Source organism: Eubalaena glacialis, chromosome 6 (genome assembly GCF_028564815.1).
Source record: "Eubalaena glacialis isolate mEubGla1 chromosome 6, mEubGla1.1.hap2.+ XY, whole genome shotgun sequence".
Lineage (NCBI taxonomy): Eukaryota > Metazoa > Chordata > Mammalia > Artiodactyla > Balaenidae > Eubalaena > Eubalaena glacialis.
In genome coordinates, this window is record NC_083721.1 from 142,063,853 (window position 1) to 142,087,279 (window position 23,427).

The following is a 23,427-nucleotide window of genomic DNA, read 5'->3' on the forward strand; positions in this document are numbered from 1 at the left end:
GTTTCTAGATTTTTTGATGATGGCCATTCTGACTGGTGTGAGGTGATGCCTCATTGTAGTTCTGATTTACATTTCTCTAATGATTAGTGATGTTGAGCATCCTTTCACGTGTTTGTTGGCAATCTGTATATCTTTGCAGAAATGTCTGTTTAGGTCGTCTGCCCATTTTTGGATTGGGTTGTTTGTTCTTTGACATTGAGCTGCATGAGCTGCTTGTAAATTTTGGAGATTAATCCTTTGCCAGTTGCTTTGTTTGCAAATATTTTCTCCCATTCTGAGGGTTGTCTTTTCGTCTTGTTTATGGTTTCCTTTGCTGTGCAAAAGCTTTTAAGTTTCATTAGGTCCCATTTGTTTATTTTTGTTTTTATTTCCCTTTCTCTAGGAGGGGGGATCAAAAAGGATCTTGCTGTGATTTATGTCATAGTGTGTTCTGCCTATGTTTTCCTCTAAGAGTTTTATAGTGTCTGGCCTTACTGTCCCCTGTTTCTTGTAGGCAAGACTCCAGCCTCTATGACCTTCCCTGAGTTCCAAAGGGTGGATTCGAACAAAGGAGGAACAGCCAAGAGACCACCTGAGGCAAGATTAAAGGGACCAGAGAAGCTCATCAAGATAAGGAGATGAGGTTAAAGGAGGGCAGGCCCTGCTCACACCCTAATCTTGTCAGAGACCCCACCCTTGAACCACTGTTATAAAACCCTTCGTCCAATCCTCTGGGGTTGGGACACACAGTTTTGAGGGCATTAGCCCGCTGTGGCTCCCTTTGCCTGGCAAAGTAATAAAGCTGTCCTCTTCTACTTCACCCAAAACTCTGTCTCCGAGATTCGATTCGGCACCAGTGCAGGGAGGCTGAGCTTTCAGCATCGTTTCTCATGTACTATCACATGCTGTTAGTATGGACTTCAAGGCTGGGAAGATAGGAATCCCCCCAGAGCTGACCCTCGGGTTCCCACCATGCCTTTATGCGGACTCCCCAGCCCCTCTGTGGCAGCTCCGGTCCACCTGTTTTCCTCATTGCATTCGACAAATATTGATGGGGAAGCTCTACACCCCAGGCACTGGTGTGCGCTTGGCACACAGCATGAGCCAGGTGGACAACGTCCCTGCTCGCAAGACCAGGGGTCAGTTCTGTAAGAAGCCAGATAGGAAATATCTTAGGCTTTGGCTCTGATAGAGCAGTTCTGTCACAACTACTCAACTCTACCCGTTAGTGCAAAAGCAGCCAGAAACGATAATATTTAATTACAAAAACAAGCCAGATTGGACCCCTGGCCATAGTTTGCCAACCCCAGCCATAGAGCTTACATTTTACGGAGGGGAGACCAAAGAGCCTAGGAACAAAAAATAAGAAAACCATAACAACGTGAGAAAACTATGCAGAGAAAGAAAATAGGTCATTGGGTGGAGAGTGATGGGGAGGGTGCTGCAGGCGGAGTGGTCGAGGCGACGTGTCTGAGGAGGTGGCGGGCACACTGAGCGCTGAGGGACAGAGGAGCTGGCCGTGGTGAAAATCAGAAGGCAGAGCGTTCCACACGGCCGGAGCCACAAGCCTCAAGGCCCTAAGGCTGGAACGAGCTTCGGGTGCTTGAGGACTCAAGAGGTGCGCTGCGGCTGCATTGGGTGGGCGGTGGTGGTCGTTTGAGCTGATGCGGGAGCTACGGGCCCCCGCGTGTGGGGCTTTGCCCCCAGGGTGAGGAGGTTTGTCTTCGTCTTCTTCCCATGATGGAAAGCCACAGGAGGGGTTCCCCAGGAAGGGCGACATAATTCCTCCTTCCCGTCCCCATGGCAGGCCCAGACCTCAGGCTGAGGGATGCTCCTCCTCGATGGACCCCCTCTCCCGGGCCGGCCAGAGGGCCCAGGAGTCCATGAGGCAGGGTCTCTGGAGGGTACTCTTTGTCTGCCTAGAAAATCCTTTCTCTGGCATTTTGCCTGTTCCTCACTCTTACTTGAGCTTTGGTGGGGAGAGGTGAGCTACTTGGTGCCAGTATCTGGGGGCCAAACTGAGCCCAGGGTAACAAGTTCCCTGTTACCTCCATTTTTCTGGCCTGAATGCAGGTACCTCTGGGTCCACTGGGGGGGGTCAACGGTCACATTGTCATCCAGTGTTTGTCTGATGATAACTATGATAATAACCACACCCATTATCACCACTTTGGGGGGTGACCAAGCAACCAAGCAGCTCACTTGGTCACCCCCGCAAATCCAGTACTGCAAGGGAAGTTATTATCCCCATTGTGTGGAGGAGGACGTCAAAGCTGGGAGGCAGAATCCCCCAGAGATGAACATGTGTTCTGTCCATGTGGTTCCTCCAGGGCAGGAAGACAACCCCATGTCACCTGAAAAGGGGCAGCTCTGCCCAGAGGGCATCCCTGCTCTGAACAGAGGACAGTGGGGTAGGGCCTGGGGGATGCACCGACCTGGGGCCCTGGAGGCCTGGGGGAGCTGAGCGACCCTTGCACGCATGGGGGCCGTGTGGTCTCCAGTTCCAGGACGAGATTCTTCATGTCTGGGGAGAGAAGCTTCAAGGCAAAGCGACACAGGTTACAGGTCAGACTTGGGGGACAGAGAAGGGTCACCTCCTGGACACAGACCTGTTCTATAGCCTAGCCCCTGAGGCTGGCGGTTCCCTGACACCCCAGTGGGCGTCTCAAGAAGGCGACCTCTGGGTCCCCAGTTTCCATTCTCTCATCTGCTCTGAGATGAACCTGGTCTGAATGGATTACAGAGAGATAATGACCTCTCGGATGGAGTTAGGAAGTTCACTCAGGGGCCTTTTATCCAATGTCCAGGACAGCACCATCCAAGAGAAATAAAATGTGAGCCACCAATGCGAGACACCTATATAGTTCAAAATTTCCTGGTAGCCACATAAAAAAGGTAAAAGGAAACAAGTGAAATTAATTTTAATAAGTATTTTATCTTACCCAATATATCCCAAGTATTATTACTTCAATGTATATTCAATGTAAAAAAATTACTGAGATATTTTACATTCTTATAAGATGCATCCAAATGTGTATTTTACACTCAGCACATCTCAACTGGAGCTGGTCACATAGGGCCAGTGGTTACTGTACTGGAGGGTACAGGTGTAAGAGGTTCTGGAAAGATCTGAGCATCTCAAATCCCTGAAACGCCCTGGCCAGTTGTCTTCTAGGTCAGCTTCTCCGATCCTGTTCTTTCCTCACCTTTTCCTCTCTCCCCACTTCCGTTCCCTCTCACAGGACTGTGTCCTGTGTCACCTCATGGATATGGTGTAAGTTCATTTCGGGCTGTGGAAGGGAATATCACAAGCACTAGGGGAGAAGAAAGACAGAAGGGAAAATTCCATGTCCGAGCCACTGATAGGAGCCCAGAAAGTTATAAATTCACCTCAATGTTTTTGAGAGGACGGGACACTTTGCCAAGTCCAATTCCCTGCTGAGAAGCATTTCCCTCCATCACTTGTTTAAGGCGGTGGGAGAACAGACACATACCAGAAACAGCTAAATGTCCAATCTGGGCTCCACCTGCCACATGAGGGCAGAGAGCTAGATCCCTCCGGACAGACTCCCGCTGAGCAGTGGGGGAAAAGGTGGGATGTGTGGCGGCCCTGGGACCTGCATTTCTGCTCTCTCACGAGCCCAAAGCTACTCACCGGACTTCGGCCCCCTCTAAAGAACGGTGGTGGGAACAGAGGGGGTGGCGGGGGGGTCAGCAGGCAGCATGCTCTGTGGCCGCCACGCTTCTTCTGATCCAGGCCGGGAAGGGCTGTTCAGAGAAAACAATGCCCATTAGCGTGGGGTCAGCGCTAGGGCCTCTGGGTGTCCACCACACCCGGGAAGACTACGTCTCATTTCTGAGTCTCATTCCAGACATCCGAGTCTCATTTCCAGGCTGCTGGGTGTGAGCGCACCTCCTGCCTGTACCTGACCTAGCCCTCCCCTGCCTTCACTGGATAAATGAACAGATGGTGCGGCCACTGTGACCATCACGAGGTCCAGGACTCCTTCTCCAGACACTGACTGGTCACTCTGTAGATGGGACAAGGAAGGCCAAGTTCAAACTTACTCATAAGGTGCCCCCAACAGTTGGGGAGAAGGCAGTGTCTGTAAATACCCTTGATACTGTGCCCAGAAGGAACTCTTCTGAGACGGGAGGCAGCAGGGCTGGGGGCAGCACTGATCAGACCCAGAGCCAGGATTTCAAACATAGATTTGACTCCAGACTCTACACAGACATTCGAGGTCACCCATGCTCATTGGAGAGCTAAGGTTTAATGTCTCCAGACACAGGTGTGAGGAGATGAAGAGAGGGCCCTGGATACTTACAGCTTCCTTGTCACATGCCCGTGTTCAATGTTAGTACATGTTCAGTGTTGAAGTGTACCTGGCAGAAAGGACACGGATCCTAAGTGTACAGCCCACTGGATTCCTGCCAAGTGGACACACCCTAGAAGCCAGCACCTGGGTGGAGACACAGAACTCCCTGGCCTCTAGAAGCCCCTTCAGCTCCTGTCGAGTCTCTGCACTGCTCCCTGCCCACCACCCTGGCTGCTAGCCCTGGGGAGTCCTTGTGCCTGTATTTGAACTTTATATGAACGTGAATTCTTGTGTCCTTCTTTCGCTCTGCATCGTGTCTGTGAGGGGCTTCCTGGTCATTGCTTGTCGTTGTTATGCTGCTGAATAGGTTCCTATTCAGGACACGGCCACAACCTATTTGTCCATCCTGCTGCTGCTGCACACTGGGTTGACACCTCTACACACCCACCAGAGTGCCTAAACTGAAAAGGACAGAAAATAACAAATGTCGGGTAGGATGTGGAGCAACCAGAACGCTCATCCATTGGCTGGTGGGAGTGAAAATTGCTTCAACCTCTTTGGAAAACTCTCGGCATTGTCTACTAAAGCTGAATATAGGCACATACAATAGCTCAACAACTCACTCCTAGGTGTTTACCGATGGAAAAGTGAGTGCATGTTCACCCAACACACGTACTAGAACATTCATAGCAGTGAGATCCATAATCGCCCAAAGCTGTAATTTTCCAGCTCCCAGTTTTGGTCTCGTGATGGCACCTCCATCTCCACCCTTTCTCCAAACCTCTGATCTCACAGAACATGGGCGGGTTTCCCCCCACCCCCTGCACTCCTCTTGCCCTGAACCCAGTTTTCAGTCTTGTCTCCCAGGGGACAGTGCTCGCCTTCTCTTTCCACCCTGTGATCCAGGACTTGCCTCACACATCAGGCAACCAAAACGTGCTCCCCAGAAGGCACCTGGTGTGGGGCGGCTTGTGTCAGCTCCAGCGCCCCGGGAATCACCGCCCTGAGCCCACCCACACCCTCACACCCAGCAGAGGAGCATCCACTGGCAGGGCCAATGGTCCTCAGCACCCTCAGACGCAATGCCCCCATTGGTAAGGAATATTTTTAAAGACCCCTTTGTTATCCTAAAATGAAATTCACAAATAATACAACATACCTATACAATTAAAAAATCAATATAATGCTCTGAATATAATATAAAAGAGAACTCTCAGAAAAGTGATTTATGATATAAAAATGCATATTTTGACTATAAGTGGTCAGGCACTAGCACATCAGGAAACATGATGATGTAGTTAGATGCTTGCACCTATATGTGAAACCGCAGTGAATGTAACAGCTACGAACACAAGGTGCAGTAGAGGCAACACAAATGCTTCAAGTGATGTGCCCGCTGTGCAATGTGATTTTCTCAAATGATGAAAAACACTGGGTAAAATCCCAACCAAACAAAGCACAGTCATTACTCAGCAGTTGTAGTCTCAGAAAACTCAGTTTCATACTACAACCGTTCAACAAATTTGATGTCAAAGAGAATTAGTTTCTAGGATGAGATAATTATAAAGGGTATGTATCTTCCATGTGACAATTCAGAGTCATGGGGGACATGGAACCACTCTTTATGTATGATTCTGTCCTACTCTTTGCAGGAAACCTCTCACCTCAGCCACTGTGACAACTGAAAATGAAAATTTCCAATGTGGCCCCACGAAACACTCTCTGACATAAATTGTAGCAATGTTTTCTTAGGTCAGTCTCCCAAGGCAATAGTAATAAAAGCAAAAATAAACAAACGGGACTTAATCAAACTAATAAGCTTTTGCACAGCAAAGGAAACCATAAACAAAACAAAAAGACAACATACAGAATGGGAGAAAATATTTGCAAATGATGCAACCAACTAGGGATTAATTTCCAAAATACACAAACAATTCATACAGCTCAACAACAAAAAAACAAACAACCCAATCAAAACATGGGCAGAAGACCTAAATAGATATTTCTCCAAAGAAGACATCCAGATGGCCAATAGGCACATGAGAAGATGCTTAACGTCACTACTTATTAGAGAAATGCAAATCAAAACTACAATGAGGCACCATTTCACACCAGTCAGAATGACCATCATCAAAAAGTCTACAAATAACAAATGCTGGAGAGGGTGTGGAGAAAAGAGAACCCTCCTACACTGTTGGTGGGAATGTAAATGGGTACAGCCACTATGGAGAACAGTATGGAGTTTCCTTAAAAAGCTAAAAATAGAGCTACCGTGTGATCTAGCAATCCCACTCCTGGGTATATACCTAGATAAAACTCTAATTCAAAAAGATACATGCACCCATACGTTCATTGCAGCACTATTTACAATTGCCAAGACATGGAAGCAACGTAAATGTCCACTGATGGATGGATAAAGAAGATGTGGTGCATATATACAATGGAATACTACTCGGCCATAAAAGAGAATGAAATAATGCCATTTGCAGCAACATGGATGGACATAGAGATTATCATACTAAGTGAAGTAAGTCAGAGTAAGACAAATATATCACTTATATGTGGAATCTAAAAAAATGATACAAGTGAACTTATTTACAAAACAGAAACAGACTCACAGACATAGAAAACAAATTTATGGTTACCAAAGGGGAAAGATGTGGGAGGGATAAATTAGGAGTCTGGGATTAGCAGATACAAACTACTATATATAAAGTGGATAAACAACAAGGTCCTTCTGTATAGCACAGGAAACTGTATTCAATATCCTGTAATAAACCATAATAGAAAAGAATCTGATATATATATATATATATATATATATACACACACACACATACATATATATATATATGAAATGAATCACTTTGCTGTATACCAAAAACTAGCACAACTTTATAATTCAATAAAATACTTCAATAAAAATTAAAAAAATAGGGCTTCCCTGGTGGCGCAGTGGTTGAGAATCTGTCTGCCAATGCAGGGGACACGGGTTCGAGCCCTGGTCTGGGAAGATCCCACATGCTGTGGAGCAACTAGGCCCGTGAGCCACAACTACTGAGCCTGCGCGTCTGGAGCCTGTGCTCCACAACAAGAGAGGCCGCGATAGTGAGAGGCCCGTGCACCGCGATGAAGAGTGGCCCCCGCTCGCCGCAACTAGAGAAAGCCCTTGCACAGAAATGAAGACCCAACACAGCCAAAAATAAATAAATAAAATAAAGAATTAAAAACAAAAAAAATAAAATAAAAAAACAACAAACAAACAAAATAAAACAAATGGCCCCATTAGAAACTGTTGGCTTATCCCATGTTTGGAGACGGGCTTGGTCATGAACAGTCCACAGAATCTGGTTCCCAACAAAAGCAGCATCTGTCCCAGGCCAGGTAAGTTAACAAGGAACTGAGGGAATTCAGAGAAGCAAGGAAGAGGTGATGACCAGCTGGGAGGGGCATGGGAGCCTTTCTGGAGAAGGTGGCATTCCTGCTAGTTCTAGAAGATTGGGGAAGATTCAGACAGGAAGTCTTCCAGACCCAGGAACTGTCTAGGGCAGTCAGGGGCACTAGAGCTAGGCCTTGAACGACTGGATGGGGCAGGGGTGATGGAGGAGGAAGGACCCCCAGGGGGAGGGAGGAACAGCAGGTAGAGACAACGTTCTATTCAGGCCACTTTGCCAGAAGCAGAAGTTCATTCACACCGGCTCAGGTGGGAGAAAAGGGAGGTTTATCGTAAAGCTGACAAATGTTAGGAAGAGCAGGAACTGAAACTCCTGGTAATCGTCTTCTCCTCCCCTGTCCTCTTTCTTCCCCTGTCCTTCCCCTCCCTCCCCTCTCTCCTCTCCCCCCTCCCACCTCCTCTCTCTCCCTCTCTCCCCTCCCTCCTCTCCACCTCCCCCTCCTCCTTTCCCCCTCTCCTCTCTTATGCTTCCTTCTGTGCATCTGTTCACCCTGTCTTTTTTTTATTTCCTCTTTGATTTCTTCAGTGATCCATTGGTTGTTCAGCAGCATATTGTTTAGCCTCCACATGTTTGTGTTTTTTACAGTTTTTTTCTTGTAGTTGATTTCTAATCTCATAGTGTTGTGGTCAGAAAAGATGCTTGATATGATTTCAATTTTCTTAAATTTACCAAGGCTTCCTTTGTGGCCCAGCATGTGATCAATTCTGGAGAATGTTTCATGTGCACTTGAGAAGAATGTGTATTCTGTGGCTTTTGGGTAGAGGGCTCAATAAATATCAATCAAGTCCAGCTGGTCTAATGTGTCATTTAAGGCCTATGTTTCCTTATTGATCTTCTGCCTGGATGATCTGTACATTGATGCAAGTGGGGTGTTAAAGTCCCCCACTATTATTGTGTTACTATTGATTTCTCGTTTTATGGCTGTTAGCATTTGCCTTATATATTGGGGTGCTCCTCTGTTGGGTGCATATATATTTACGATTGTCATATCTTCTTCTTGGATTGATCCATTGATCATTATGCAGTGCCCTTCTTTGTCTCTTGTAACTGTCTTTATTTTAAAGTCTATTTTGTCTGATATGAGTATTGCTATTCTAGCTTTCTTTTGACTTCCATTTGTATGGAATACCTTTTTCCATCCCCTCACTTTCAGTCTGTATGTGTCCCTAGATCTGAAGTCGGTCTCTTGTAGACAGCATATATACAGGTCTTGTTTTTGTATCCATTCACCTAGCCTATCTATGTCTTTTGGTTGGAGCATATAATCCATTTACATTTAAGGTAATTATCGATATGTATGTTCCTATTGTCATTTTCTTGGATTTGTTTTTGCAGGTCCTTTTCCTTCCCTTCCTCTTTTGTTCTCTTCTCTTGTGATTTGACGACTAACTTTAGTGTTGTGTTTGGATTCCTTTTTCCTTTTTGTGTGCGTATCTATTGTAGATTTTTGGTTTGCAGTTACCATGAGGTTTTGATATAGCAGTCTGTATATAAACAAGATTGTTTTAAGTTGCTGGTCTTTTAATTTCAAATGCATTTCCAGTATCCTGCACTTGTACTCTCCCTTCTCACGATTGTTGGTTTTGATAGCATATTTGTGCGCAGATGATTTCCTGTTTTTACTTTATGTTTGCCTTTACTGGCGAGCTTTTCCATTTGTAATTTTCTTGTTTCTAGTCATGGCCTTTTCTTTTCCGCTTAGAGAAGTTCATTTGGTGCAAAGCTGATTTGGTGGTGGTGAATTCTCTTAGCTTTTGCTTGTCTGTAAAGCTTTTGATTTCTCCGTCGAATCTGAATGAGAGCCTTGCTGAGGAGAGAATTCTTGGTTGTAGGTCCTAGCCTTTCATCACTTTAAATATATCGTGCCCCTCCCTTCTGGCCTGCAGAGCTTCTGCTGAGAAATCAGCTGATAACCTTATGGGAGTTCCCTTGTATGTTATTTGTTGCTTTTCCCTTATTGCTTTTAATATTTTTTCTTGGTCTTTAATTTTTGTCAGTTTGACTACTATGTGTCTTGGCATGTTCCTCCTTGGGTTTATCCTGCCTGGGACTCTCTCTGCTTCCTGGACTTGGGTGACTGTTTCCTGTCCCATATTAGGGAAGTTTTCAGCTATTACTCTTCAAATATTTTCTCAGGTCTTTTCTCTCTCTCTTCTCCTTCTGGGACCCCTATAATGCAAATGTTGGTGCATTTAATGTTGTCCCAGAGGTCTCTTAGACTGTCTTCATTTCTTTTCATTCTTTTTCCCTTTATTCTGTTCTGTGACAGTGAATTCCACCATTCTGTCTTGCAGCTCACTTATCTGTTCTTCTGTCTCAGTTACTCTGCTATTGATTCCTCTTAGTGTATTTTTCATTTCAGTTATTGTATTGTTCATCTCTGTTTGTTTGTTCTTTAGTTCTTCTAGGTCTTTGTTAAACATTTCTTGCATCTTCTCAATCTGTGCCTCCATTCTTTTTCTGAGATCTTGGATCATCTTCACTATCGTTACTCTGAATTCTTTTTCTGGCAGATTGTCTATCTCCACTTACTTATTTGTTCTTCTGGGGTTTTATCTTCTTCCTTCATCTGGGACATATTCCTCTGCTGTTTCATTCTGTCTGACTTTTTGTGATTGTGGTTTCTGCTCTGCAGGCTCACGGATTGTAGTTCTTCTTGCTTCTGCTGTCTGCCCGCTGGCGGATGAGCCTATCCAAGAGGATTGTGCAGGCTTCCTGATGCGAGGGGCTGGTTCCTACCCACTGGTGGGTGGAGCTGGGTCTTGTCCCTCTGGTGGGCAGGGCTGTGCTCAGGAAGACTTTAAGCAGCCTGTCTGCTGATGGGTGGGGCTGTGTTCCCACCCTGTTGGTTGTCTGGCCTGAGGCGTCCCAGCACTGGGGCCTATAGGCTGTTGGGTGGGGCTAGGTCTTGGGGAGGAAATGGCGGCCTCCAGGAGGGTTCACGCCAATGAGTACATGCCAGAGCTGCTGCTTCCAGTGTCTTTGTCCCCACAGTGAGCCACAGCTGCCCCCCGCCTCCACAGGAGACCCTCCAATACTAGCAGGTAGGTCTGTCCCAGTCTCTTAAGAGGTCACTGCTTTTTCCCCTGGGTCCTGGTGCCCATGTGACCTTGTGTGCACCCTCCAAGAGTGGAGTTTCTGTTTCCCCCAGTCCTGTGGAGCTCCTGCGATCAAACCCCACTAGCCTTCAAAGCCAGATTCTCTGGGGGCTCCTCCTCCCATTGCCAGACCCCCAGGCTGGGAAGCCTAACGTGGGGTTCAGGACTTTCACTCCTGTGGGAGAACTGCTGTGGTATAATTGTTTTCCAGTTTGTGGGTCGCCCACCCAGCGGGTATGGGATTTGATTTTATTGCAATTGCGCCCCTCCTACCATCTTGTTGTGGCTTCTTCTTTGTCTTTGGATGTACGGTATCTTTTTTGGTAGGTTCCAGCGGTTTTTTTGTCAATGGTTGTTCAGTTGTGATTTCGGTGTTTTTGTAAGAAGGGGTGAGCTCACGTCCTTCTACTCTGCCATCTTGCTGGCCATAACTAAGAAGTCCTCAGGCAGATGGCTTCTGGCAGGGCTGTACCTGGAATTCAATGACATCAGCAGGAATCGTCTCTCCTGACCTCTTGGCTCTGCTTACTGGTGTCATCCTCACTCAGGTGGTTCTGCCTTTATTTTATGAGAGCAAGATGGGCACTAACTGCCACAGGCTGACCCACCCTGTCTTTTTTTGTAGCTTTACTCCCCCCATCACTGCACGATGGCTGACCCAGTCTCACCTCAAATCTTTTACCTCCAGCATCTATTTTGCCTGGAACATCCCTTTGTGGCTCTTGTTTCAAATATCCATGACGGGGACTCTGATGGCCCTACACATTTTTTCCAGCCAAGTGACAGGTCACTGGGGTGGCTGTGCAGACCGCCCGGGACCAGGCCCAATCTTCAGCAGAATCTGTGTGTTGCCAGCTCCACTGAGGCTATGGGAGAAGGTTCTCTGGAAGGGGGCAAGGGCAGGCAGACCCTCTAAATAAGTTAAATAGAGCACAAAAGCAAGAAGTTTTAAGGTGTAGGTCTAATGGGAGAGGAGGTTCTGCAAAGAAAAGCGTAGGTGAGGAAGGCTGGAAAGTTAGTTTGGGGCTAGATCATGCAGTTTTGGATCCCCCACCAAAGGGTTTGGGCTTTATTCAAAATGTAGTAGGGCGGCTTCCCTGGTGGCGCAGTGGTTAAGAATCCACCTGCCGATGCAGGGGACACGGGTTCAAGCCCTGGTCCGGGAAGATCCCACATGCCGCGGAGCAACTAAGCCCGTGCGCCGCAACTACTGAGCCTGCACTCTAGAGCCCACGAGCCACAACTGCTGAGCCTGCGTGCCACACCTACTGAAGCCCGCACACCTAGAGCCTGTGCTCCGCAACAAGAGAAGCCACCGCAATGAGAAGCCCGCGCACCGCAACGAAGAGTAGCCCCCGCTCGCCGCAACTAGAGAAAGCCCACGCACAGCAACGAAGACCAATGCAAGCAAAAATAAATAAATAGATAAGAGGGTTAACATAAATTTAAAAAAAAAATGTAGTAGGGAGCCACAGAAGGTGCTGAGTGAAGGAGTAATAGGATCAATACGGTGCTGGGAAAGATGGTGTAGGGGCAAGGTGGGCAAGGAGAGCTCAGAGAACGGCAGGCAGCGAGCAGGCTGCAGGTCGGGTGTGGAGATATCCTGTCAGGGCCTGCACTGGCATGGAAGCAGTGAGGGCCGGAAGGAAGGGGCCAAATATCTTGGGGAGAAAGAAACTGGGGGGTCAGTGCACTGCAGCGGTGAAAGAGGAGGAAGGATCAGGGTGATTTTGATGTTGCAGGGAACCTGGGGCAACAGTGGTCAGAGTCTAAGATGGAATAGTCAGAGAAGGCACTGGTTTGTGAGGAAAGCTTCCAGCTTTAGTGTGAGACATTTGTTCATCTGTGCTTGTGCTTTGCCAGGCACAGGACTAGGCCTTGTGGGGGCAGAGCGGTGCCTAAATGTGCCCCTGCCTGTAGGCAGCTGCCGCGCCCTCTGCTCAGGGCCCACTCTGCCCTCCCGCACCCAGCCCCGTCCTGGAGACTCTTACTCTACAGCGAGAACTGTCAGGTTCACCCTCCACCAAGAAGCTTTCCTCGATTCCCAGGCCAAGACGGAGGGATCCTGCTATGCTTTCTCCGGGTTTACCCCATGTTAGCTCTTATCCATGGGGTGTTTCCTTGTGCTCTCTGTGAGGAGGGGCGTCAGTTTTGATCAGTAGGGTCTAGCACAGCACCTGGCATACACTGGATATTCCGAAAATGTTTGCTGAATTAATTTTTAAAATTACTACATGCCAGGCACCATTTAAATGCTTCACACGTATAAATTCATCTACTCCTCAGAGCAACCCTGAGAGTTAAGTACTATTATTACCATGATCATCATCCCCATTTTACAGATCCAGTAGCTGAGGCAAAGAGGTGAAGCAACTTGCCCAAGGTCATACAGCTAGTAAGCAACAGAGCCAGGATTTGAACTCTGGTTCCAGCGTCCTTCCTGTTGATCTGGACACTATGACTGCATGTGTGTGGAAATAAAGAGCGGGAGCTAAGAAGAAGGCCAGGGGTTCCTGGAACAACCACCTGAGATAGAAAGTGCCTCATCGCCATGAGGGAGGACGCACACTAGGGGACCCGTCGGCATCTCGGTAAGAGGCGGTGAGAAAGGATTTATTCTAGGAGTTGGGCTTTTGCTACGTGATGCTGGGGGGAGCTTATGGGGAAGCCAAGTCTGGCCTTGCTCTGGACTGGCTGCTGTCAGGACATGAGGGTTAGTCTATGACTGCATCTTTTTTTAAAAAAAAAAATAAATTTATTTATTTATTTGTTTGTTTGGCTGTGTTGGGTCTTCATTGCTGCGCCTGGGCTTTCTCTAGTTGTGGCGAGCGGGAGCTACTCTTCGTTGCAGTACGTGGGCTTCTCATTGCAGTGGCTTCTCTTGTTGCAGAGCACAGGCTCTGGGTGCGCAGGTTTCAGTAGTTGCAGCACTCGGGCTCAGAAGTTGTGGCTTGCGGGCTTAGTTGCTCTGCGGCATGTGGGATCTTCCCGGACCAGGGCTCGAACCCGTGTCCCCTGCATTGGCAGACAGATTCTTAACCACTGGACCACCAGGGAAGTCCTGTGGCTACATCTTTTTTTTTTTTTTTAAACACTTTATTACCATATTAAATAACAAGTTTATTTTTTTAATCCTAGTTACTTTTTTTTTTTTTTAGCTCATCTTTTTTTTAATTTATTTATTTTTGGCTGTGTTGGGTCTTCGTTTCTGTGCGAGGGCTTTCCCTAGTTGCGGCAAGTGGGGGCCACTCTTCATTGCGGTGCGCAGGCCTCTCACTGTCGCGGCCTCTCTTGTTGCGGAGCACAGGCTCCAGACACGCAGGCTCAGTAATTGTGGCTCACGGGCCTAGTTGCTCCGCGGCATGTGGGATCTTCCCAGACCAGGGCTTGAACCCGTGTCCCCTGCATTGGCAGGCAGATTCTTAACCACTGGACCACCAGGGAAGTCCTGTGGCTACATCTTAATTCTCATCCAGAAGAAGAGGAGACAGGAGCTGTGGGCATAAAGCAGCAGCACAGTTTCCCACGTGAGCAAGGACAGGGGGCCCGCTGGCTGGGGGATAGTCTTGTTGTGTCCGTGTCTGGCATGGTGACAGAGTAGCCTTGCTTTTATCTTGATCCATCACGGTCACAGAGTGGCCCTGTCGGCTGTCGTTCTGTGAGGTTGTCTGTGTCCAACAAGAGGAGCCGTGGCCGAGCCGGAGGGCAGGCAGCCGGGTCGCTGTGTTGTTACAAGACTTGATGTCAGCAAGTCAGCAATGGCACTCCTCTCCCCGTTTCTCCAAGTTTCTCTCCTAGAGTGTAAGCTGCTGCAGCTGGCCTGGGGCAGGCGGGGAGCTCTCCAGAGCCCTTCCCCGGCCCCAGCTGCAGCCTCTCCTTCGCCTCGGTTGGGCCTCAGCGAGGGCTGAGCTGTGGTTCTCCGCACGGCCTCTCCCAGCCAGGGGCACCTGGGGGGCGGCAGGTCCGCGTGCCGAAGGCGCACTTCTCATCACTCCTGTTTCCAGACCATATAGGGCCCCAGTGCTTCCTGCAGTCCGCACCCTCTGCAGCCTCCACTGATGAAAGACACTGGCTCCTTAGAGCCGTCCCTCCATCACTCCCTCCTGGAGGCTGGAGCTCCCTTAGGGAAGACACACTATCAGTTGCCTCCCCTGCTGAGGCTACTGCATTGTCCACCCCTCCCCCTCCCTCTGTCCCCTCCCCCTCCCCCCACTTCATTTTCAGCAGGTGAGGACCATCTATTTCTGCCTGCCCCCCAGCTCCCTGGAGAGGTTTGTTTTTAGCGCCGTCTAGTTTATTTCCAGCTCATTCCAGCTCAGAATATTTCCATCAGGTGGACGTGTTTGGGAACAGCTTCCCCTCGCCTCTTCCTCCCAATCACTAAAACAGGCCTTCACATGTCTATTTTGGTGTCATCTGAGTGGCCTGCGGGTCTCCCCGGACTAGGCTGCCTCCGTGGAATCGTGTCTGAGCTCGGGTCCAGCCTGGAAAGCCCCAGAGGCTCTGTTGTAATGGAAACAATCCTGTGTGTGTGTGTGTGTGTGTACACGGCGCCTGCAGAAACCTGGGTGCCCCACGTGGCTCAGCCCCAGGCAGCTGCCTTGGAAATGCCAACCCCCATGGAATTTCGGGACTGCCTGCCCTGACTTACAGACACCAAAGCCATTTTGTGCGTGGCCGCTGCAGTGCCACATCACAGGTAGAAACAATGCTGAGTGCAATGCAGGCTTTCGGCAAACATTTGGGTTTTTTTCTTTTTGCTGTTGTTGATGCTGTTTCTGCCCTTTGGACAAACTACGCACTTGAGTCTGGCGCATATCCTTGGAAAGTGATTCACTCTGACCTACTCTTGGAAACATAGGCACTTGGATCAAAGTGTGAGTCCAGGTGCAAGTGACCATGGGACCCGGTGCGACTCCCTTCTTCAACCTGAGGCTCCCCATCTGCACCACAAGGAATTTGGCCCAAACCACCTCCAAAGTCCTTTTTTAACACATATGACCCTAGGATCACCACTGTGTCCCTCTGGGTCTCTCACTCACCAGACCAGCCCATCAGTAGGGCACTAGAGACAGCCTTTTCTGTTTCTGCCCCCTTTTTTTGCATCAAGCAGCAACGCCTCAAATCAAGCAAATGTGTCATTAGAAGGCAGCAAAGGAAAGACGTGACACACACATCCTGCCTTTGCAGGTTGGGAAAATTACAGGTGCAGCCACGCACTAACTGCTCCACAGCTGCTAGGGCTCATTACTTCCGCCCCCTCCGCTCTGGGCCTCCCCTGCCTGTTGGAACTTGCGCTCGCAAGAGCCCGAGGAGAGGAGAGGTGAGGGCACACGCTCGTGGCATCACTGAGGGTTCTGACCGTGAGTCAGATGGCTCAGCTACAGCCAAGTTCTCACCCTGACCAGCGTCAGTTCGCCTGGTTTTCCCCGATTCACAGATTCCAGAGAAGGCTGCACCTTACAACTTTCCTCACACCAACCCCACTCATACCACATACACCTTGAGAAAAATATTCTGATCCTAGAGCTTGAAGGTATTTGAACTCCTCTGAAAGACCATGTTAGGAGTTTGCTGTCTTGCGATTTGACTGAGCAGGCCTGGGGGGCAGGTGAGGACACAGCCTACAGAGAAGACATTTGCCCCTGGGATGACAGTGAGCTGCATGGCCCAGCCTGGAGCTGACAGCCAGCCTGGAGGAAGATGGAGAGTGTCTTGGCCACCCGGTGCCAGGGTGGCCCGGACCACAGAACACCATGCTACTTCAAAGCCAAGGGAGCAGCAGCTGCCAGCCTGCCCCTCAAGGTCACACACACATAAACACACACACACACACACACACACACACACACGTGCGCCAAGATCCCCATCAACTCCAATGTCAAACCCCTTTACGTTGCAATTCCAACACTGGCAGAGGAGTTTAAAATTTAAAGGCTGCTGAAACCTCCAGAACAAGTTTGCTTTCCAAGAGTCTTTTTTCCAAAACAACACACACACACACACACACACACTCACACAACTCACCCAAGCAGCAAGCTGAGTAACAGAGCAGTCCTAAAATGGTGAGCAGGTGAGTGAGGCTGAGGGATGGGCCCGTCATCATGGGCAAGGCCCCGGCGGACTGGCCCGGGGACACCCGCTGGAGGCTGGCTGAGATTTGTCACGCCCCCAGCGCTCCCAGCGCCTGGTCTGCTGGGCATTTGGGGTAGGAGTCGGCCAATCCCTGCTTTGGTGTCGCTTCTGCCCCAGATGCCAGGGGTCCGGAGGCCAGTCCTGAGCTCCCGGGAGCAGGAACGGGAGGCAGAGCTCTGGTCTCTCAGGAGGATGCACTGGGGGTGGCTTGGGAGAGGAAGAGTTCCCCAGGGAGAACCCAGGGGAGGAGGTGGGGCTGGAGCCCAGGATACTGATGCCCCTGCAGCAGAGGGGAAATGGAGGGTAACACGTTAAACAGGCTGCTTTGCACTCTGGCAAGCCTCACAGGGCCATCCTCACTGTCACCCCAGCCGCGATGGGAGTGGGGTGGGGGGGAGTCTGCCCGCCTCCGCTCCAGGGAAGGTCTGTTGCTTCACCACATCTATGCCAGTGCTGGCAACAAAGCTAAACTTAATTTTTTTAATATGTATTTATATATATATTTCCAAAGGGCCCATGAGGCAAACTTTTTTGGATGAAGCTTCCCTGTAAAATGATTAAGTGACATATACCAGATACATGTGGAAATCTGTCTGACACTTTATAGGCACCCAATGCACAAGCATGCGCACAAACATACAGAATATTCTAGATCATAAAAGCAGTAAGCAGTGCTGTTTTAACCAGCTTGGTAAGGACCATGAGCTATAGCAGGAGTTGGCAAACTTTTTCTGGAAAGGGCCGGATAGTGTTTTAGACTCTACGGGCCTCATGGCCTCTGCTGCAATGCAACTCTGCCGTGGTGCATGAAAGCAGCATAGACAACACAGGTAGGAATGCGTGTGGCCGTGTTGCAATAAAACTTTATTTACAAAAATAGGAGGCAAGCTGGATTTGGCCCCCAGGCTGTAGTTTGCCGACCACTGAGCTACAACCTTCAAAAGAAAGCATACTTCTTGTATTCATTCATTCATCTGCTGTTTCATTCATTCAGACATACACAGTGAGTGAGTGCCAAAAGCCTGCAAGACACAATGACTAGACACAGTCCCTGCCCTCGGAACGTCTCAGTCAGTGTTGTGTAAAGAGTACAGGCCCTAGAGTCAGGCAAACTTGGGCTGCAGCCCTGCTTTTGCCACTTACTGGCCATCTGAACTTGAGGAAGTTACTCACTCTCTCAGAGTCTTGGCTTACTTACCTGTCGAGTGGGTATGGTGAAACTCACCTAGCTCATTCGTTGTAAGGATTAGAGCAAGGCTTTTGGAGTTCCTAGCACAGAATAGGGGCTCTTTTATCAACATTTTCATAGATAACTTGTACGAGGTGGAAAAATAAAAGCGGCTAACATGGGGCTGGGGTGTCTGGAGGGATTTATAAGAAGAAGTGATGGGTACCAGTTGGGGCAGGGGATACAAGTGAGAAATCAGGGAAAGCTTCCTGGAAGAGGTGGCATCTGAGCTATGCTTTGAAAGTAGAGAAGATCTGCTGGGGAACTTCCCTGGTGGTCCAGTGGGTAAGACTCCACACTCCCAGTGCAGAGGGCCCGGGTTCAAGCCCTGCTTGGGGAACTAGATACCGCATGCATGCCACAACTAAATGCTGCAACTAAGAGTTCACATGCCTCAACTAAGAAGTCCGCATGCTGTGGCTAAAAGATCCCGCATGCCACAACTAAGACCCAGTGCAGCCAAAATAAATAAATAAATAAATAAATAAATAAATAAATATTAAAAAGTATATATATCTGCTGGTACCATGATGGGAGGAATGAGGGAGGAGAGGGTTAGGCTCTGTTCCTTCTCTGGAGCATTTCCCTCTGTTCGCAGAAACATCAGGGAAGACAGCACAGAGGGCACGGAGTCCTGAAACCCAGCCCAGGGCAGAAAGGTCTTCTGCGTCACATTTACCCAGATCCCCCGGTGCCAGGGCCTGTTACTACAGCTCATCAATTTTTCAAGCCTCATTTCAAAAACCCTTAGAGACGGAAGTTTTGCCATTTTAAGTACCTGAAGCATTTATTTTTTTACCATTCCGCATCAAACTTCTCCTCGAAAGGTTTACACAAGTAAACCACTCAGCTATAACTTTGTTTCATGATTCTCAGAACGAAGGTGGTTGACTAGAGGATCACTGAGGTCCTGTCCAGCCCTGCAGGTGTCCGCGTCTCTACTGCCAACCTAATGTCTCAGGCTCACCAATGTCTCTTTCTGTCTCCCTCTTTCTGCGACTCTCTTTCCTGCCTCGATCCCATTGTCTCTCTGTCTCGCTGTCTCTAACTTGGTCTCATTCTCTGTCTCCGTCTCTCCAGGCACTAGCAGTTGAATTTCCTTAAGTCAAATGCCTGGAGGTGCGCTCACTGCCTAACTGCCCCTCAGCCAAGCGTGCCAGCTTGAGATCAGGAGTCCTGGCCTCCAGTCCTGTGTGGCCAGTAACTTGCGGTGTGACCTTGGAGAACTCACATCCGTACTGGGTGTTGGTTTTCCCAAATGTAAATGGGAGCATTGGACCAGATGCACTCTAAGCCCATTCCAGCCCTGGTTTCTCCCAGGGGAGGTGGCTCCTAAGACTCTCCTCTCCTCTCCCCTGGAGAGCAGTCCTTGCCCTCGATGCAGCCTCTTGTTGGCCCAAGCACCAGCTCACCCAGCAGAGCTGCCTGCAAAATCTAATTCATAGTAAAAGTTTCCGGGGCCTTCCTCCAGCTGTCAGCAGGTGTCATATTCACAGTATTTTGTCTTAATTGCAGCTCTGGGATTCATCACCCAGGCCAGAAGGCCTTTCTGGAATACTGCCTCCCAGGCACCAGGCCAGCACCCCTGTCCCCACTGCTGCCACATGCAGGCCTGTTTCCTGCTGAGTCCCCCAAAGTGGAGTCTGCTTTGTATCTTCCCCTGGTCGTGTCTCCCACCCCTGCTGCCCAGAGAGGCTGTGTGGCCTGGCTAACTCGGCACCCTCCCCAAGGACTCAGACTCCCCAGAAGTAGGCTGGAGGACCTGGGGTCTGTCTTCTCACTGCCAGACACGCTCTCCTTGACCAAACTTTGGTTAGGCTCTGAACCAGGCCCCCACCTTGGGCTTCCTTGCTGAGTCCAGTTTTAGCAAGAAGCCTGCTAAGTCAGTTTAGAGAGAATCGCCACCCTTGATATCTGTTCACCCTTGATATCTGATCAAATTGCTCACCTCCCCCACCCCTGATACCTTATCACTTGGCCTGCCTTCAGCGAGAATCCTGTTAAGTGGCTTTAGCAAGATCCCCCTACCCTTGAGGTCTCTTGGTAATTTTCCATCTACCAACCCCTCAACCTGCTCCTTGACTACAAATCCCTACTTGTTCCTGTTCAATTCAGAATTGAGCCCAATCTCTCTCCCCTCTTGAGAGAGTCTTGCCACCCACAGCAATAGTCTCCATCAAGGTCTCCCTTACTCTTTCAACAAGCATCAGAATCATTTTTTCTTTGACACAGATCCAATGTTTTGCCCACAGCAGAGCCCTGTAACAGATCCTACTTCAGCCACAAACACTTATTGAACACGTACTACGTGTCAAGCCCTTGCTATGCCACCAGGATGGAGACAAAAAGGCCCACGGTGTAGCCTCTGGAGGGCAAAGAGTTTTCATATCATCTGCTAACGCCAACGATTGGTGCAGATTTCCTGGAACACTGTGTTAAGAAGGACTCTGAGGAAAGAGGGTCACGACTTATTGGTATTGCCTCCCAGAGATGAGAGAAAGGAGTGGCATCTGCGCCGCTTACTTGCTGGGCCTTGTTTAGCAAAATCCATGAAACAATGACAACACCGGACTCAGCACATCCCACGCATTATCGCACTGAATCCTCAGAGTACGATTACCCTCGATTTACAGAGGAGAAATCTGTACATTTCAGATTGGTCCAGGCCACACGGCTAGGACTGGGGTCAGAGTTCAACAGGACTCTCGTGCAGCCCTGGGAGAAGGTGGCCTCCTGGTGGCCGCTTCCCCAGGCCCGGGGATGGCTCCCCGTCAGACCGCCCTCCCCGCTCCTGCTGCTTTCCCTGCTCTTGTGGGCCAGGCAGCTCCCCTCCGACCTGGCCCTTCCCTGGCGGCTGGCTCTCTCTACTCTTAACCCCCAGCCGCTGACTTTACATCCCAGGACCTCCTCAGAGTTGGGGCTGTGAGGAGAAGGCTGGAACTCCCCCAGAATGTGTGCTCCCCGCCACCCCACAGGCCAGCGCAATCCCTGAGAAGCGGTGGCGCTGCCCAGCTCCCCCACAGTGAGGGTAGCTGGGCCGTGTGGCTACATGACTCTTCCCACCGATGGTTCTGCCTGGATGCAGAAGACTCCAGCCCTGGGCGATGCTGGAGCCAGGACGGAAAGGGCCTGCATCTCTGGATGCCAGTGAGGAGGCCGGCCACCCCCAACCAGGGCCACTGGACTCTCGGGCGAGCAGAAAATGAATTTTGACTAGACGAAGTCACTGACGTGTTGGCGTTTGTTTGTCACAGCAGGTGGCATTACCCCAACCAGGGGTGAAGCGCCAGCCACAGGAACATTCGTGAGCATTCGGTACCCTTCCCTGGTCCCCACAACCACTGCACATGGTGATATCAGTATCATCAGTCAGCCTCGTCTCCAGATGATGGTCAAGATCTAAGGATACGCCTGAGGTCACACACAGCCGGTAGGTAGTTGGCCAGATGTCTTGAATTGAAGACATCAGCTGAATCCAGATGTCTGACCCTGGAGACTTCTGGAGGTGACCAGCACAAAGTGGTGACCTTGCCCCACACCCTCACCAGCTGGCGAGAATGAGCAGGGAACCTCAGAAAAACGCAGGTGTGTCCCAGTCAGCTGGGCTTGGAGGCGTTTCCAACACCCAGTCCCATGTCTTTCTAACCAAACCTCATGATCACTCATCTTCGGGTCCTAGTTTCCTGTTTGGTAAATGCAGTCCGACCTCCCTGACTATCCTGGCCGCAGAGAGGGTTCAGTCATGTGTGCATTTACTTTCTCTGTTGAATAGTTTACTCTTCAAGGTGGGCAAGGGATCTGCAACTCATTTTGAAATTCATCGAATAAAATAAGGTGGATAAACAGATGGAGGATAGAGTAAATATAGCAAAATGATAATGACTGCAGAATCTATGTCCTGGGTGTATTTGTTTGCTAGGGCTGACATAGCAAAGTACCTGGGCGGCTGAAATAACAGAAATACATTTTTCACAGTTTGGGAAGCTAGACGTCCAAGACAAAGGTGTCAGAAGGTTCGGTTTCTTCCAAGGCTTCCCTCCTTGGCTTGCAGATGGCTACCTTCTCCCTGTGTCCTCACATGGCCTTTGCTCTTTTCAAGCATCCCCGGTGTCTCTTTGTGTGTCCAGATCTCCTCTTCTTATAAGGACACCAGTCAGATTGGACCAGAGCCACCCCTATGGCCTCACTTAACCTTAGTCACCTCTCTAAAGGCCTGTCTCCAAATACAGTCACATGCTGAGGTAATGGGGGTTGGGACTCCAATATATGCATTTTGGGGGAGGGGGGAGATGCAAGGCAGCCCATAACAGTAGGCATACTGGTGTTCCCTGGACAATTCTTTCCACTTTTTTTTGAATGTTTGGGATTTTCCCTAATAAAAAAGAATAAACTTTAAAAAATTTAAGTAGGCAACAGAGAACCAGAAGTTACCTCCACAGGGTTAGGATTGGGGGTGGGCCATCCAACACCCTTGCTAGCAAATATCTGGGTGCTCTGGAGCTGCACACAGAACCAGGACACCAGTGTCACCTGGAGGAGCCTGTAGCCATTAATCAGGAGACCTTGAGCAAGTAACCAAATCCTCAGGAAAGACATGAGGTGGACATCCCCTTCTGCACCCCACCCCTCCGATAAGGCTGCCCAAGCCACAAGGATGAAGGAAAATCACCTCGCACTGGCCACTAATTTGTAGTAAGTCATGTATCAGAAGTGACTCCTTTGTGCGTAGATCTAAGGAGACAAACTCATCTCTCCTTCCTCCCACAAGAGAATTTTTTGGATGTTATCTAAAGGAAGGCATCTGCTTTTCTGAGTTCAAGTTCTAATTTGACCAAATGGCATGTGGTAAATGGAGAGGAAGAAGGAGGCAATGTTATTAGGAGCTGAGAGAACATCAAGAAACCTCCTCAGGGCTGGATGTGCCTTGGCTCTGAATTTGATTATGGTGGCCAGGATAAATCAGTGAGTCCTATTAACTCTTCTGCTTTGGCTTGATGGGGGAGGCCAAGTTTCTAGAGTTATTCGGGAGATCTGGCCACAGGTCAGAGATGAAACCCTCCAGCTGCATTGAGCCCAAAGGGTGGGCTGTTTCCAACATGTGCTGACAACTGGGGCTGAGTGGAAAGACCCTGTATTTCCACCAGATATGTTCCCATGCCTTCATTTATCCATGGTGACATTTTAGCTCTACGGACACTTGTGATTCAAAACCA

General features: G+C 49.3%; 1 protein-coding gene across 2 annotated transcripts in view; it reads right to left on the reverse strand.

Annotated features, from left to right (window-relative positions):
• The window catches only part of COLQ (collagen like tail subunit of asymmetric acetylcholinesterase), a 64,911-nt gene that overhangs the window by 26,858 nt on the left and 14,626 nt on the right, over positions 1–23,427 (reverse strand). The window contains exons 2-3 of one of the 2 annotated variants that reach the window (XM_061194704.1): positions 3,635–3,747; positions 2,415–2,516 (exon numbers count right to left, since the gene is read on the reverse strand). In XM_061194704.1, coding sequence (XP_061050687.1) covers positions 2,415–2,516; positions 3,635–3,747 — 215 coding nt within the window. The remainder of the gene's footprint in view (positions 1–2,414; positions 2,517–3,634; positions 3,748–23,427) is intronic. The other variant, XM_061194705.1, reaches the window with a different exon arrangement.